The sequence below is a fragment of the Piliocolobus tephrosceles genome, chromosome 4 (assembly GCF_002776525.5).
Source record: "Piliocolobus tephrosceles isolate RC106 chromosome 4, ASM277652v3, whole genome shotgun sequence".
Taxonomy (NCBI): domain Eukaryota; kingdom Metazoa; phylum Chordata; class Mammalia; order Primates; family Cercopithecidae; genus Piliocolobus; species Piliocolobus tephrosceles.
Window position 1 is genome coordinate 117,175,615 of NC_045437.1, and position 15,598 is coordinate 117,191,212.

The window sequence follows — 15,598 nt, forward strand, 5'->3', positions numbered from 1 at the left end:
TCCCCACGCCCGCGTGCAGCCGGGACACAGGAAAGGAAAGCTTTGGAAGTCAAGGGCCAGCCAAAAGATAACCTGCCCGCGTGTCTCCGCAGCCCCTCCCCCAGCTGTGTCACATGGCGGCCCCAACCAGGCGGGCAGTGCGCCCCGCCGCGGAGACCCAGGGCCGCGTCGCCTGGGCAGTGGGTGATGAAACTTCCCAGGCGCATTACCGCAGAGGGCGCAGGCGGGGCGCGGGGTGGGGGTGGGGGATGGAGAGCTGGTACCCGGGCTCACCTGTTCTCCTGCAGGAGGGTGGGGACGAGGGGAGGGGCGAGTGCGCGCCAACGCCGGGTGCGTGCCCGGGGGCGCTCGGTCGCGGCGCTCCTGTCCCCGCCCTCCCTCAGCCCTGAGAGCCCCCCGAGCTGCGCCGTGGGGTGACCGGACCGAGAGCAGTTCCTGTCCCAGGCCCCGGCGCGGGGGAGACGTGAGCGTGCACACGTACACACATAGCAGGGGAAGAGGCGCTCCAAGCGGCGCCCAACTTTCTCCTTCCCTCCGCGGGCCGGGGGAGAAAGTAGCCCGGGCTATCCCCACCCGGCGGTTCTTGGGGAGGGGGCCGAACAAGAAAAGGGAGGAGATGGAGATAACTTCCCCGGATTTAGCTTTTTTGTCTTTGTTTTTGTTCTCACCACTTCCATCGGATGACTGGAGAGTAAAAGGGAACCCAGAGTGGGGTGGCGAGCAGCGCTTTGAGAAAATGCAGGAGTGTGTTTGGAGACGCCTAAAGTTGTCTTTCAAGCTCTGGCCTCCCGGCACGCGATGCTCCGCGGCGGGCTGACTCAGGGCTGCCTTGGGCCTCCCTGCCACCCTCCTGGAAATGATGCAAGTCCCGACTGTCACCTGGATCCCTGCAGCCCAGCCTGGAATGCGTCTGGATCAGGGGAAGGACGAGAAACGACACTCCAGGTGTTGCACGGCCCACCAAAGCGGGAAGATAGGGCAGTTGCTCAGACCAAATACTGTATCTAGTACTTCTCCTCCTATCTTCAGTCGTGGGGTTCTTTTTAATGCAAAGTGTCACAAGGCCAGGAATTCCCATGTGTGCTCAGTTGGCCCACAGCATCATTGTGCCCGGGAAACTGCTTCAATTTATTAAGTCCTCTGGGCTGAGAATCTCACTGAATTCCAAAAGGCGGAAAGAGGAAACTTTCCCAACCCGATGCGGGTGTGACGCGAGCCAGGGGCCCGAGGGACTCTGTCCCAAAGCAGACCGTCCCCCTTTAACAGCAACTGGAGCTTGGATTCGCGTTTATATTTCTACAGTCCTTTTGACCATTGCCCTGGAGCACTCGCACACGCACGCATCTCCGGCCGCGCTCACACACATTCATACACACGCACGCAAACGCGTGGCCGCCGCCAGGTCGGCAACTTTGTCCGGCGCTCCCAGCGGAGCTTGGCTTCCTCCTGTAGTAGTTGAGCGCAGGCTCCGCCTCCCGGCCGTGTTGTCAAAAGGGCCGGGGTCTCGGATTGGTCCAGCCGCCGGGACAACACCTGCTCGACTCCTTCATTCAAGTGACACCAGAGCTTCCAGGGATATTTGAGGCACCATCCCTGCCATTGCCGGGCACTCGCGGCGCTGCTAACGGCCTGGTCACATGCTCTCCGGAGAGCTACGGGAGGGCGCTGGGTAACCTCTATCCGAGCCGCGGCCGCGAGGAGGAGGGAAAAGGCGAGCAAAGAGGAAGAGTGGGAGGAGGAGGGGAAGCGGCGAAGGAGGAAGAGGAGGAGGAGGAGGGGAGCACAAAGGATTCAGGTCTCCTGGCGGGAGGTTAATACCAAGAACCATGTGTGCCGAACGGCTGGGCCACTTCATGACCCTGGCTTTGGTGTTGGCCACCTTTGACCCGGCGCGGGGGACCGACGCCACCAACCCACCCGAGGGTCCCCAAGACAGGAGCTCCCAGCAGAAAGGCCGCCTGTCCCTGCAGAATACAGGTAAGTGCATGTGCCCCCGCAACCGGGAGCTACTGGGAGAGGACACCGTGCACCCACGCGGCGCGCCCCAGGCGTTTCGCCGGGAGCCAGGCGCCCACCCACGGCCACGCAAACTCTTGGGATGGCACGGGACGTGCAAAGGGAAGCGCGAGGCAAGGCGAGGTCCGCGCCGGCCTCCGAGCGCCCGGAATCCGCACGTGCTAGCAAGGGTGATGAAATGGCTGGGGCAGGACTTGTTGCTGTCCTCCCCAGGGTCTAGGGGAAATGAGGCAGCGTCTGACGCTGGCAGCGCCATCCCCCGCCCCCGAGTCCAGGGTCCGGTGCAAAGCGCGCTTCATCCCGGCCGGCACGCGGGAGGCACAGAGGGTCCCCGGAGCTGGGCTGCGCCCTGCACCCGGAGAACTTCTCTTCCCAGCCTGACGGCCTCAGTAAGAGTGCCGCGTCTTCCCCCTCCTCAAAAGATGCCCGACATCCCAGAACTTTGCCGGCGAGACAGATGGCACTGCGAACTTTCCCCCCGGGGGCACTGCCTTCCGAAGGGAGCGTGGGGGCGGCGCAAAGCGTACCTCCGCGGTGCTGCCGCCATCCCCAGCTCCTGGCCAGGTCAGCAAGCCAAGAAATGGTGACATGACCCGAACCTTGCGCCTCCTCTGCTCGACCGGCTCTTGGCTCACCAGCAAGCTACAAAGCAGAGCCAGGCGTGCAGGGCACGGGGCTGGCCCTTTTCCCAGCTCGGAAAGAGAAAGAAAATCTGCCTACAGCTCCTTCGCTCCACGACCCCTCCCCCGACTTTGGGGGGCCGTGTGAACGCGGCGGCGTGCGTGCGCTCACCGCACGAGCAAGAATGCACGAGTGCCCATTAGGGACGCCCCAAGTGAGTGAATCGCCGCCCTGCGCGGTCCTGCCCCGGCGGCACGTGGGGTCTTACGGAGCCTGTCACCTCCACATGCTGGGGCCGGCACCCCCACTACCCCGAGACCCTCGCCCACCCTCCCCCTCCTCTGGCGCTTCCTCTGAGAACTGAACGTGATTCTCGGTGATTGGGGACCCTCAACAATAAACGCCCCTCATTCTCTCGCTGGATTTAATCTGATGCGGATTATCTGCTCCGACCCCGCCCTTCTTCCAAAATATACTTTTCTGATGTAATTTTGTGGTTGGTTTAAATCAGAGACTTGGGTAGTGGGAAGGGAGGGAAGAGGCTTTCTTTGCACGCTGCAGCCTGACAGTTAACTCCCTCCGTCTGCCCTTTCCGAGAGAGGAATGGGGGCCACCTTCGGTGAAGAGCTGCAAGCTCCCTCCGGGGCAGAGGGAATTCTAGGGGATTGGGTGATATACCTCACCCCATCCCTAATTAAAAGGAGCCTGCAACCGCGGATAGTGGCGTTTCTGAAGGCTTGCCCCCATCTGACTCCACTCCTAAGCCTGCTGGCCAACCGCAGCTTCCCTAGCTGGTATTTTAATGCGAAGGGTTGGGAGGCACTGCCTTAATAGGAATTTTGTTTTGATTTTTAGGTGTTGAATCATAAAGCTGAATTGAAACTGCTTTTTAGATGCTGTCATTTGGGTGTCAGGAAGCAAATGGCTGTAATTTAATAGCAGTAACTTCTACAGATCAAGTAGAGAAGGGTACTTCATTGATGAAGTACAGTCTTCGACTCAAAATTTTATTTTTGTCTGTAGGTTTAAAAAGCTGAAATATATTTTGCTCTCAAACTAAGTATTGCCACAAATACTTTAATAAAATGGAAAGGATGAAAAGGAGGAATGCTCAGACCAGCCTTCTGGTTGTAATTTTTGTAATTTTCGGCTCTTTTCTACAAATATTTACAAATAGAGATATTTTTCATGAGTAGATTAAAGGAGGAAATTTTGTTTCCCAGGCTTTTTAGGTCTTGAAATAGTCATTACTAACTCTTTTTTCCTCCTTAAATTTTCCTTGAGTTGTTACTAACTTTTATTTCAAACGACCTCTCTGCATTGCCCAGCATGGGTTAGAGTTTTGTATATATTTGTATGTGATTTTCCTTTTAGCGGAGATCCAGCACTGTTTGGTCAACGCTGGCGATGTGGGGTGTGGCGTGTTTGAATGTTTCGAGAACAATTCTTGTGAGATTCGGGGCTTACATGGGATTTGCATGACTTTTCTGCACAACGCTGGAAAATTTGATGCCCAGGTAAAAATCCATCCAGAGCATGAAGAATGTTTGGGGTGAGCGTACATGATTGAAATGTTCATTGGAAAGCCTTGTTAACCAACTTCCTTTGCTGTTCCTTGTGGTGTGTTTTAGTGCTTGCAAGCAACAGTCTAGGTATAAAACATTATTCCAGTGTCTCCCCTCTGCACTCATAAGCTGTGTCTACACAGGCAGGGTGGACTGGAGACCAATGTCTTAATAAATCATAAACACCTTGTAAGGGGACACGCTGTGTCTGGCCACCCAGAACTCAGTCTCCAAAGCCCATTGCATGAGAGGTAGGAGCAAGAACCCCCAGTTATACATTTCAGAAGCCATTTTCACCTACTAGGGAAATGAGACACAAAGTGTGTAGAAATCCATCATGTGGTGTGTGTGCAGGCAACCCATATAACTCAGGACCTCCGAAAGAGCAGACTTCTATTCCTCCTGAGTAGCAGATCCTTCTCTCCCAACCTGTCAGGTCAAAACCCTGATCGAGTCCTTCAATTCCACACTTTCCTTTTGCTCTATATAATAAATATAGTCAGGGCCTGACCCACTTCGGTTATCCCAGGGTCCCAAGGGCAATGTGGAGTTGCTGCTCAGGGCAAGGCAGGAACACAACAAGCCACCTATGGCTCCAGTGCCAACAACGCAAATTCATTTTTAGATGGCATGTGGCTTCAGACTCACCTTCTTCGTGTTCTCCCTGGCCACTTATATGCCCTGTTGAAATGCCCTGTTACTATATCTCAGAAACCTCTCTCCTGGTTCATTGGAGAGCAATGCTAACATTTGGAGGTGGCCATCAGTTTAGGTGAGATTTATGGATGTCACCAGTCCCCATCCACTGACATACAGTAGTGAGCCTGACAAAGCAGTGCCTGGGAACAAGGAAGGGAGGTGATGACGGGGCAGGCAGCCTAAACTGCAGAGGATGTGCAGTGGCCAGAGGGGAAACTGAAACCAGGGAAGGAAAGAGGTAGAACTTTGAACTCCTTGAGGCTCCCTAATAAAGCATCACTCTGGATTAACGGGAATTAGGAAACGTAATAGGAAATCCGGAGGAAAGACGTGTATTTAAGGGCAATCCCACAGGATGGCGGGGAAGAATACCAAGAACAGATTGCCACAGCCCTCACATCAATTCATCTTCCTCTTTTTTTCTCAACCAACAGGAATATGTTCTCAAGTTAGAGGCATCCCTTTCAAGTCAATGCTCAGCACATAACTGCTTAATAAACGGGCACACCCTGCCCTCCATTCCGTTTGGCTCTGGCTAGAGAGTCAAAAGAGAGGGGGCCACGGGGAGGGTGCTCAGGCCACATGGTTTTTCAGAGATCCGATGCTATCTGTAGACATTTCTATGGCTGCTAAAGAGAGAACCAAAATAAATGTGCTGGCTGGCTTCCCACTTCCAACCTAAACCCATTTACTTTCTCAACTCAGTGACTTCCGGGTCTGTCTAAAAACAGAGGGGTGACCTCTCCGACGACAGCTCGTTTCTATAGTAATGTGGGGTGTGGGGATTCCTGGGTAGGCATCCCACAATGCCTCTGGGCCGCGGGAGGTTGATAAGGGAGCAGCACCGAGCTTGCCTCCAAACCCCCAACAGCTGTCTCCTTTCTAGGATAAGCACAATCAAACGGGGTTGCCAGGAAAGAGAACTGCAGGCCAGATGTATGCCTGGCTGCCTTCGCCACTCGGAGGCAGGGAGTGTGGGGGAGGGGCCGCCAGTGCGGCAGTTCAGACTCCAGATGCTGCCAGGCAGGGTGCCAGGCCGGCCTTTTAGAGGCAATAATCCGAACAGTTTAAAGGAGTAGAGTCATTTTCAAAAAGGAAAAGAACGCTCTTCCTGGTAGGGTAGGAGGAGACAAGGGTATGGATTTGGGGCGTGGGAGGCACTGAGGCAGAAAGGGAGGCACAGTCAGCAGTCAATATTGGTGTCGCCCCTGGAATCAATAGAGAAAGGAAAAGTGTGAGATTTGGACATGTAGGCACCTTCCACCTAGGGGAAACTGCTTGTGAGTATCGTGAAGGATTTATGGATTTGTGTCTGGCCAAATTCCGTTTGTGTTCCAGAAAAGTTGTCACCAAACAACCAGCATGGGGCTACCTGGGAGACACATAGCCACGGAAGCCCCCGTTGGAGGGAAACTCACAGAGTAGCTGGGGAGGAAGGAGGAAGATGTGTTAGTCTACAGAATGAACATCCCTTGTTGCCAAGTGCTGGGGGTGTCATGTCACTCTGGACATGTCTCCTGATGTGGCATTGCCTGTCATCTGGGAAGACATCCGTCTCTGGTGGGGCCTTGGGGTTCTGATGTCAGGAATATCCTGTGTAAGCCCAAGAAGGGCTGAAATGTCCAAGCATGTAATGAGGTCTCCTGCTTTCTGCCCCCTCTCCCTTCCCCTGCCTGTGTGTTCTCAGGGCAAGTCATTCATCAAAGACGCCTTGAAATGTAAGGCCCATGCTCTGCGGCACAGGTTCGGCTGCATAAGCCGGAAGTGCCCGGCCATCAGGGAAATGGTGTTCCAGTTGCAGCGGGAATGCTACCTCAAGCACGACCTGTGCGCGGCTGCCCAGGAGAACACCCGGGTCATAGTGGAGATGATCCATTTCAAGGACTTGCTGCTGCACGAGTGAGTACTGCCCCACAGAGGGCCTGGGGTGGAAGGGCCACCCACCAAGGACGGCAAGGTGTATGGGAGGAGAGCCGCGTTGCTTCTAGAGGTTGAATGCCTGTCAAATGGAGGTTTCCATTTACTTCAGAAAGCTACCCTGACTCTCCTAAAAGGCCCCTTTCCTGCTGGCTTTCAGGAAAAGAGAGAATTCCTTCATCAGTCTCAAAATTACAAGCAACAGAAATGGAAATCGTTTTACTAAGAATGAAATGTGTCAATTCAGAAATGCTCTTCATCTTCCCCTTAGCCAAGAACCCACTAGCTCTCAGAATATTCTGAGTAGCTGTAGAGGTGTCCTTACTGACAGCAGATTGCTAATAACATTGGTTGAATATTTACCAAGTGCCAGGCACTGGGCTAAGAGCTCCTTGTGAATTTTTCACTTGATCCTCACAACAGCCTTTGTCACCTCCATTTGACAGATGAGAAAACTGAGACTCACTAAGGCGAAGCTCACACAGCTGGTGACAGGCAAAGCCAGGCTTGGGACCTGGCTCCAGTCTGCTGAGCAGTCTGGCTCCAGAACCTATACTCTCAAATGCCGAAAACAGAGCTATAGATGCTTTTCCTGCCTCCTTAAGTTTCCTTTCCCTTAGAAGGTTGAGTTCACCTTCTCTAATACGTTAGTGCCCTCTCAGAAAAATGCAAAACAAATGCCAAAAACTTTAATCAGCTAAACGCTTTTATGCCAAAACAAGGAAATGTGAACTTACTTATTCCAATACTTGAAATTCAATGATAAAATCAGGATGCATCATTCCTTACAAAATATTTCCGCTATAGGATGCTAAATTTTGCAGCATGGTAAAGCACGTTGGTACACAATTGTTCCTAACATGAGGCAGGGCCAGGAGCCCCTAAAGATGAATTTTTTTTTAATATTGACAATGGCACTTTCCTCAGAGACACAGGGCAGAAAGAAAGCCACTAGCCAAGCAGTTTCGTACAAGTCATTACCAGTTTGATGGCACTGTTGGTCTCTCCATGGTGACTCATTGAGCCAAATCAGTATAATTTTATGAACTCTTGATCCTCAGTTTGTGCCACAACCTTCTTCCAGTTATGTCCCTACCCCGCAACACTACTCAGATGACAGAGAACAGCAACCACCTCCTGTCTCTTTCCACTTGGTTGTAAGGTCATAGGCATCTTGCAACACCCCGGTACAGTGTTGGTTGTAAGGTCATAGGCATCTTGCAACACCCTTGGTACAGTGTTAGAATCATACAATTCATGGCGAAACTCTGCAGGAAGCTCTTGCCAAAAGCAAATTAATATTGTATTTTCCTTGAATTAGGCTAATGCCTTACAAAATATTTTTTATCCTTCAAATATTTGTAAGGGAACAGTAGCAGCCACAGCATCATCAACAATGATAGCTGTCTTTTTTTTTTTTTTTTTTTTTTTAATGTGCTAGGCCCTTGGCCAGGGCCTTTACATGGGTTATCTCATTTATCTTCCCCAAAGATGCTACAAGATAGAAATTACTATGCCCAAGAGGAGGAAAGTGAAGCTAAGACGTTAGAGAACTCACACTGAGGTTTGATTCCTGCTTTTAAGCTTCGGAATTGCTGATATACATGACTCTAGCCAGTCGTCAGGAACAGTCTTCAAACTCGCTCCCAGCCTATACTCTCCCTGCTAGACCTGAAAGGTCTCACAGCTCCCCACATGTGGTGGGCTTCTTGTCCTTTTATCAAATATATCCCCATTACACAAGGAAAACACTCTAAAATTCCCTTCCTTCAGGTGCCTCTGGAAGAGACAAATGCCCCATGGCTAGGAAATGCCATGAGCTTCACTCGCCTCCAGCCCTGCCCCCATTAGAGAGAGTTTGCTGGCCTCAGGAATGGGTGGGTGATGGGGTCCATTCCTAGTTTATAAGGCTATAATGCATGCCTGAAGCACAGGAAGACTATCTTTCTTGGAGAAAAGTATTCTTTGGGAAAACAGAAGGTTGGAAGTCCCGCCCCCTCCCCTTAATTAAGTAGAAGGTAAAGCCTTCTTCTAGTGTCTCCTTCTTGGGAATGTGGCCCTCGGGGCCATGGTCTCCTCACACCATTCAGAATGAGCCTATGACCCCCTACCCCAGCCTGCTCTGGAAATGCAGGCAGCCCATATAAGAAGCCTGGTCACATGCTGTTCCTCTTGCTTCCCCCTAAGTCATCTCTAGGCAGGGGTCTCCACTAACTCCAGCTTCCCAAAAGCCCCCATTACCTTTCCTTCTGAAGCCATGATGTGGCAGTGCATCGACTTATACTTCTAGCTGAACTGCCTGCTTTTTAGTTTTGTTTATTTTCAAGCATCTTAACTGATTAAAGTATCTTATCAGTCCCCAAATATCAAGAAGGTCATTTCCGAATGTGTGGTATTGGTCAAAAAAATAAAAAAAAGAGAACTGAATTTGCTTTTCACTTTAGAGATGAGGAAATCACAGTCACCCCAGAATCTGCACCACCCCATTCTTCAACCCAACCCCCATCCACACCAGAACACTCACCCCCAATTAATGCTGCTCTTTTTAAGCTCTTCCTCTCTGCTCCCCTCACCCCTTCCTGCCCGCCCCACTTTCTGCATAGCATCTGTCTCCCCCTAGCTGCAGCCAGCCTGGCTTGACCCCCACTCCCCGTGTTGCTGGGTGCTGGCAGGCTCCAGGCACATCCCCCTCCAAGTATTTTTTAAAATCCTTTAGCCTTGCTGACACCCAGTTGAACGAGCTGGACTTTGTCATTAGACACGGGCTGAGCTTGCAGCCTGAGAAGGCACCATGCCAGCTCGGAACACGGCTTAGATTAACTTGGTTCGGCACACACACCCCTCCCCGCAGTTCACAGCTTCCTCCTGGAGAGAAAGAGGGCCAAGGGCAGAGGAGAGCACGGGCTCGCCCAGGCTTCTCGGATCCAGATCCACCTTGGGCTTCTGGGGGCTCATCTGGCAGACAGAACACACTGGCAGAGAAGGCGAAAGAGAGACAGTCTGTATATCCCCAAGACAGCCCTCCCCTTAATCTGGAGCAAGAAGCTTGAAGACAGCATCCAGTTAGTATCTCAGAAAGACAGACACTCACCCCTGCAGTGTGCTCATCTAGCCCTGGTGCCGTGGCAGGCACAGTCAGGTGCTAAAATCCCGTTGCTGCTTTAGCAGACACACTCAGTGAACTTGAGCTCCGGAGGCAGCTTCTAGTTTTCAAAAAATAGAAGGCAACAAGCACTCGTGGAGCATTTCCCTCATATTGCCTCCTGCATACCCACCTCAGGGCAGTCCGAGGAGACAGTGTTAGGTTGTCTTGCATTGTCAAGGGCCTGCCTTAGAGGGTTTACAGCCCTTTGCCCAGCGATCATGCACAGACTTACTGACTCCAAAGTCATCAAACTGGCCCTAAACAGCAGCTTGATCTCTATCAATCAGCCAGAGCATTCCTCCTCTCTGCTCTGCTCTCAGCCAAGCCCTGGTCCCTGAAGCCCAGAAGCTTCCAAAAGCCACCTTCTCCCTGCTCTTCTCAGTTTTTACATCCATGAGATGAGGACAGTTCACTCAATTCCAACTTGAGGACTAATTAATAAAAATGCAGTAAACTACTTCACACATCTCAAAATACCGTCTGCTCTTTCCACATAGCAACAGCTGCCAGCTTGCAAAGAAAAGGCTCCATGGGCTGTAACGCAGCCTCTCTGGTGGCCCAGACTTAGGGAGGACAAACCAGGTTGCTCCTTGTTGTGAATGACCTCACATTCCAGAGTGACTTCCCTGCTCAAGGTGATGGCCCAGAGCTGCAATGCTTATGGTCAGATAAGTCAGAAACTTTGCCAGCGAGGACTGCCTAGGAATGCTGGTTAGCCATGTGAAACATTCTATACCCCCCTTGGAGGGTTTTAAAGGCCAGTGAGAGGTTAAAATAAAAGCTGAGTGAGTGACCCATGAGAGCCCATTGCTGGGGGGACACTCCTTATCAGATGGACCCGTAAATATAAAAAGCAGATGCTCCTGCCTTCTGCACACCTTGTCCACCCCCTGGAGTAAATTCTTCCAGCAGTTTTCCTAAAGAACAGCCCAAGGCAACCGGAATGGCCTGAGCAACTGGCTCTGCCCTCCAGAACTAGGCGAGTTCGTTGCACAGCGAGCTGTCTCTCAATCCAAACACAGGGTCCCCTGACCGCCAGCCTTCAACTCCAATCTAAGGAAGCCCAGACTGAAAGAATAAAGATGCGTAGATGGCCACAGCTACTCTGCAGCCTCTGCTACTGAGAGAGGGAGTCACTGCATGCGCGGGCAATGACGTCCCAGGCAGGCGGTCTTCCTCCCTCCCACTTCAGCTCTTCCATACTCCTCCAGATGCAGAGGAAATGCATCCGATAACTTCCAAAAACACCCTTCTTCATCTTGAGCCTAAACCCGGGGCAAACACAAACATGGAGAAAATGGTTTCTTGGCAGCTTCTCACAGAGGGCACATGGCCCTAAACCTTCATGGTTTCCTCTTCCCTACCAAAAAGAATCTTCTGTTTGGGAGTCTATGTAAGGCCCCGCACCATTTGCCTAATTATGATTCCACTGGACCCCAGAGCCATCTCCACTCTAGCTGAAACTCACCTAGTTCTGGGTCCTAAAGGCACCCAGAGCTCTCCTGCCATTATTCCCGCAGCCGCCTAGATTTCTCACCTTCCCCAGAGGGTCTTCCTTTTAGGGTCCTAAGCTCTCATCCTAAGAGCCATAAGCTCTTACTCTATGCACCCATGAGTCTGGGACACAATGGCCACCCAATAAGTGTTGGTTGAGGCCAGTACTCCATAGACTATGAGAAAAGGCTTGAAGTCATTTGAGAGAGACCTTCCATCGAACCCAAGCCAAGCACTGGCATGCCTCCTTCCCAGCACTGCCCCTACCCTCTGTGGTCCATTTGGGACTTGCTCCATTCCCAGCCTCTCTCTCTCTCTCTTTGCTTTCAATCTTTAGACCCTACGTGGACCTCGTGAACTTGCTGCTGACCTGTGGGGAGGAGGTGAAGGAGGCCATCACCCACAGCGTGCAGGTTCAGTGTGAGCAGAACTGGGGAAGCCTGTGCTCCATCTTGAGCTTCTGCACCTCAGCCATCCAGAGGCCTCCCACCGCGGCCCCTGAGCGCCAGCCCCAGGTGGACAGAGCCAAGCTCTCCAGGGCCCACCATGGGGAAGCAGGACATCACCTGCCAGAACCCAGCAGTAGGGAGACTGGCCGAGGTGCCAAGGGTGAGCGAGGTAGCAAGAGCCACCCAAACGCCCATGCCCGGGGCAGAGTCGGGGGCCTTGGGGCTCAGGGACCTTCCGGAAGCAGCGAGTGGGAGGATGAACAGTCTGAGTATTCCGATATCCGGAGGTGAAATGAAAGGCCAGGCCGCGAAATCTTTCCTCCACGCCGTCCATTTTCTTATCTATGGACATTCCAAAACATTTACCATTACAGAGGGGGGATGTCACACACAGGATTCTGTGGGGACTGTGGACTTCATCGAGGTGTGTGTTCGCGGAACGGACAGGTGAGATGGAGACCCCTGGGGCCGTGGGGTCTCGGGGGTACCTGGTGAACTCTGCACTTACACGTACTCAAGGGAGCGCGCCTGCGTTATCCTTGTACCTTTGTCTTCTTTCCATCTGTGGAGCCAGTGGGTGTCGGCCGCTCTGTTGTGGGGGAGGTGAACCAGGGAGGGGCAGGGTAAGGCAGGGCCCCCGGAGCTGGGCCACACAGTGGGTGCTGGGCCCCGCCCCGAAGCTTCTGGTGCAGCAGCGTCTGGTGCTGTCTCCACGGAAGTCAGGGCGGCTGGATTCCAGGACAGGAGTGAATGTAAAAATAAATATCGCTTAGAATGCAGGAGAAGGGTGGAGAGGAGGCAGGGCCGAGGGGGTGCTTGGTGCCAAACTGAAATTCAGTTTCTTGTGTGGGACCTTGAGGTTCAGAGCTCTTGGCGGGGGTGGGGGGAGGAGTGTCATTTCTATGTGTAATTTCTGAGCCATTGTTCTGTCTGGGCTGGGGGGGACACTGTCCAAGGGAGTGGCCCCTGTGAGTTTATATTTTAACCACTGCTTCAAATCTCGATTTCACTTTTTTATTTATCCAGTTATATCTACATATCTGTCGTCTAAATAAATGGCTTTCAAACAAAGCAACTGGGTCATTAAAACCAGCTCAAAGGGGTTTAAAAAAAAAAAAAAAAACCAGCCCATCCTTTGAGGCTGATTTTTGTTTGTTTGTTTGTTAAGTTCTATTTTGAAAGCTATCAGACAGCGACATAGCCATACATCTGACTGCCTGACACGCACTCCTGCCCACTTGGGGGAAACCTTCCACCCAGAGGAAAATGCACACATCGGGAGTACAGTTGACAAATTTCCCTTAGGGTTTTGTTATCTCACCTTGACCCTCAGCCAAGATTGGTAAAGCTGCGTCCTGGCGATTCCAGGAGGCCCAGCTGGAAACCTGGCTTCTCCATGTGAGAGGATGGGAAAGGAAAGAAGAGAATGAAGACTACTTAGTAATTCCCATCAGGAAATGCTGACCTTTTACATAAAATCGAGGAGACTGCTGAAAATCTCTAAGGAACAGGATTTTCCAGATCCTAATTGGAAATTTAGCAACAAGGAGAGGAGTCCAAGGGGACAAATAAAGGCAGAGAGAAGAGACAGAAATAAAAATACGAGGAAAGGAAGAGTGAGGATTTTCATTTAAAGTCTCAGCAGTGGGTTTCTTGGGTTATTTAAAACATCACCTAAATAGGCCTTTTCTTCCTAATAGGCCATCAAATTAAAGCCTATCCTTTCTCAAGCAGGAGCTGGTATTGTAGGGAGTGGCCTGGTATTCTGGGCTGGGCTCTTCTGGAGCAGGGGTCGGCAAACATTGTCTGCAAAGGGCCAGATAGTGAATCCAGTACTTTCAGTTTGGCGAGCCATACTCAACTCTGCCGTCCTAGCACAAAAGCAGCCACAGACAACACATAAACGAGAGGGCTTGGCTCCCTTCCAGGAAGATTTATTTAACGGCCCCCAGCTGAATTTCACTCACAGGACACAGTTTACTGATCTCTGTTCTAGTGAGTGGGCCAAAAAGCATATGCATCCTTAACTGTCAACTCATCACCTCTTCCTCAAGGCAATCTGAAGCCAGACACCAAGAAACTAAGTGTATCTGCTCTAAAATGACTTGTTCCTGGGGAATGCCTTCAACCAAAACACAGCTAGTATTTCTATGACCCAAATCCAATCCCAGTCTTTCTTGATCCATGCCGGGGTGGAGGAGAATCATTGGTTGGGGGAGGGGAGGAAAACCCACCTCCAACCCCCGCCACCGGGCCCCCCAGCACCCAGCAAGATCTGGGCCTGCAGAGAACAGAAGAGCTGGTGCACTTAATCCAGCTCTGCCCTTGGGGGGAGGAGGACCTGTGTGTCAGGCTCTGCCATGGGAACGAGTGTAAACCGTGGCCATCTCCTGCAGTGAGCCACCGTGGCAGGCACGTTGACTGTTTTACTGACATCACTCAAAAGCTAAAGCAATAACATTCTCCCACGTTGCTGAGTCAGCTGTTCATTTGTCCGCCAGCTCCTGGACTGGATGTGTGAAAGGCATCACTTTTCCATTTTCCTCCGTGTAAATGTTTTATGTGTTCGCCTACTGATGTCCCATTTGTTGCTTCTATTGTAAATATTTGTCATTTGTATTTATTATCTCTGTGTTTTCCCCCAAGGCATAAGATTGCTTACTGTGTTCATTTGAGCCCATTTACTGATCTCTGTTGTATGTTTTTCATGCCACTGGTTTGTTTTCTTCTCAGAAGTCAGGTAGATAGCATTTCAATCCCATCCCTAATGTTACTGGAAAAATCCAATAGTATTTATTGCTCAGGGTCTTCTGCTCCACACCAAGGAAGGTCCAAATTTCTGTAAGCATTGATTGAGACATTTGCACAATCTAAAATGTAGGCAAAGTAGTCATTAAAAATACACCCTCTACTTGGGCTTTATACTGCATACAAATTTACTCATGAGCCTTCCTTTGAGGAAGGATGTGGATCTCCAAATAAAGATTTAGTGTTTATTTTGAGCTCTGCATCTTAACAAGATGATCTGAACACCTCTCCTTTGTATCAATAAATAGCCCTGTTATTCTGAAATGAGAGGACCAAGTATAGTAAAATGCTGACATCTAAAACTAAATAAATAGAAAACACCAGGCCAGAACTATAGTCAGACACACACAAAGGGAGAAATTTAAACTTGAACCAAGTAAAAGGCTTCACGGAAACAGCATGGAAAAACAATGCTTCCAGTGGCCACTTCCTAAGGAGGAACAACCCCGTCTGATCTCAGAATTGGCACCACGTGAGCTTGCTAAGTCATAATATCTGTTTCTGTTACGGATTTAGGCAACAGGACCTGTACATTGTCACATTGCATTATTTTTCTTCAAGCATTAATAAAAGTTTTAAATAAATGGCTTCCACGTGAGTAGCGTCATTGTCTGACAGGGTCATTGATGTCCAATGCTCGGGGGCACAGCTGTGAGCAAGTGGACTTGTATGTCAAGAGAATTCTATGCTTCTGTGGATGTTCAGCCTACAAGGAGAGAAGCCAGATGAAGAGGTCCACCCTGGGCTTCTCCTCCATCAGAGGGACTCTGTCCAAGCCCCTGCCTGAGTCACTCAGACAAGAAGGAGAATAAATTTCACGCAGTCGGCCTGGAAGTACCACCCCCACACCCCATTAGGGAGGTCCTCAAGGCTCACTCTGGTCT

At 51.1% G+C, this 15,598-nt stretch overlaps 1 protein-coding gene across 1 annotated transcript; it reads left to right on the plus strand.

Moving 5' to 3' along the window:
- Positions 1 to 521: 521 nt before the first annotated feature.
- Positions 522 to 15,302, plus strand: STC2 (stanniocalcin 2). The gene is made up of 4 exons (XM_023218958.1): positions 522 to 1,977; positions 4,012 to 4,154; positions 6,589 to 6,800; positions 11,795 to 15,302. The coding sequence occupies exons 1-4, from the start codon at positions 1,827 to 1,829 to the stop codon at positions 12,195 to 12,197; spliced, it is 909 nt and encodes a 302-aa protein (XP_023074726.1). The 5' UTR covers positions 522 to 1,826; the 3' UTR covers positions 12,198 to 15,302.
- Positions 15,303 to 15,598: the final 296 nt, after the last annotated feature.

Bases quoted from the DNA above. Each gene is read 5' to 3' on its own strand.
- STC2 (XM_023218958.1), top strand. From the start codon at position 1,827: ATGTGTGCCGAACGGCTGGGCCACTTCATGACCCTGGCTTTGGTGTTG. The intron at 1,978-4,011 runs GTAAGTGCATGT...TTTTCCTTTTAG, and splicing joins CCTGTCCCTGCAGAATACAG to CGGAGATCCAGCACTGTTTG. The intron at 6,801-11,794 runs GTGAGTACTGCC...TTCAATCTTTAG, and splicing joins AAGGACTTGCTGCTGCACGA to ACCCTACGTGGACCTCGTGA.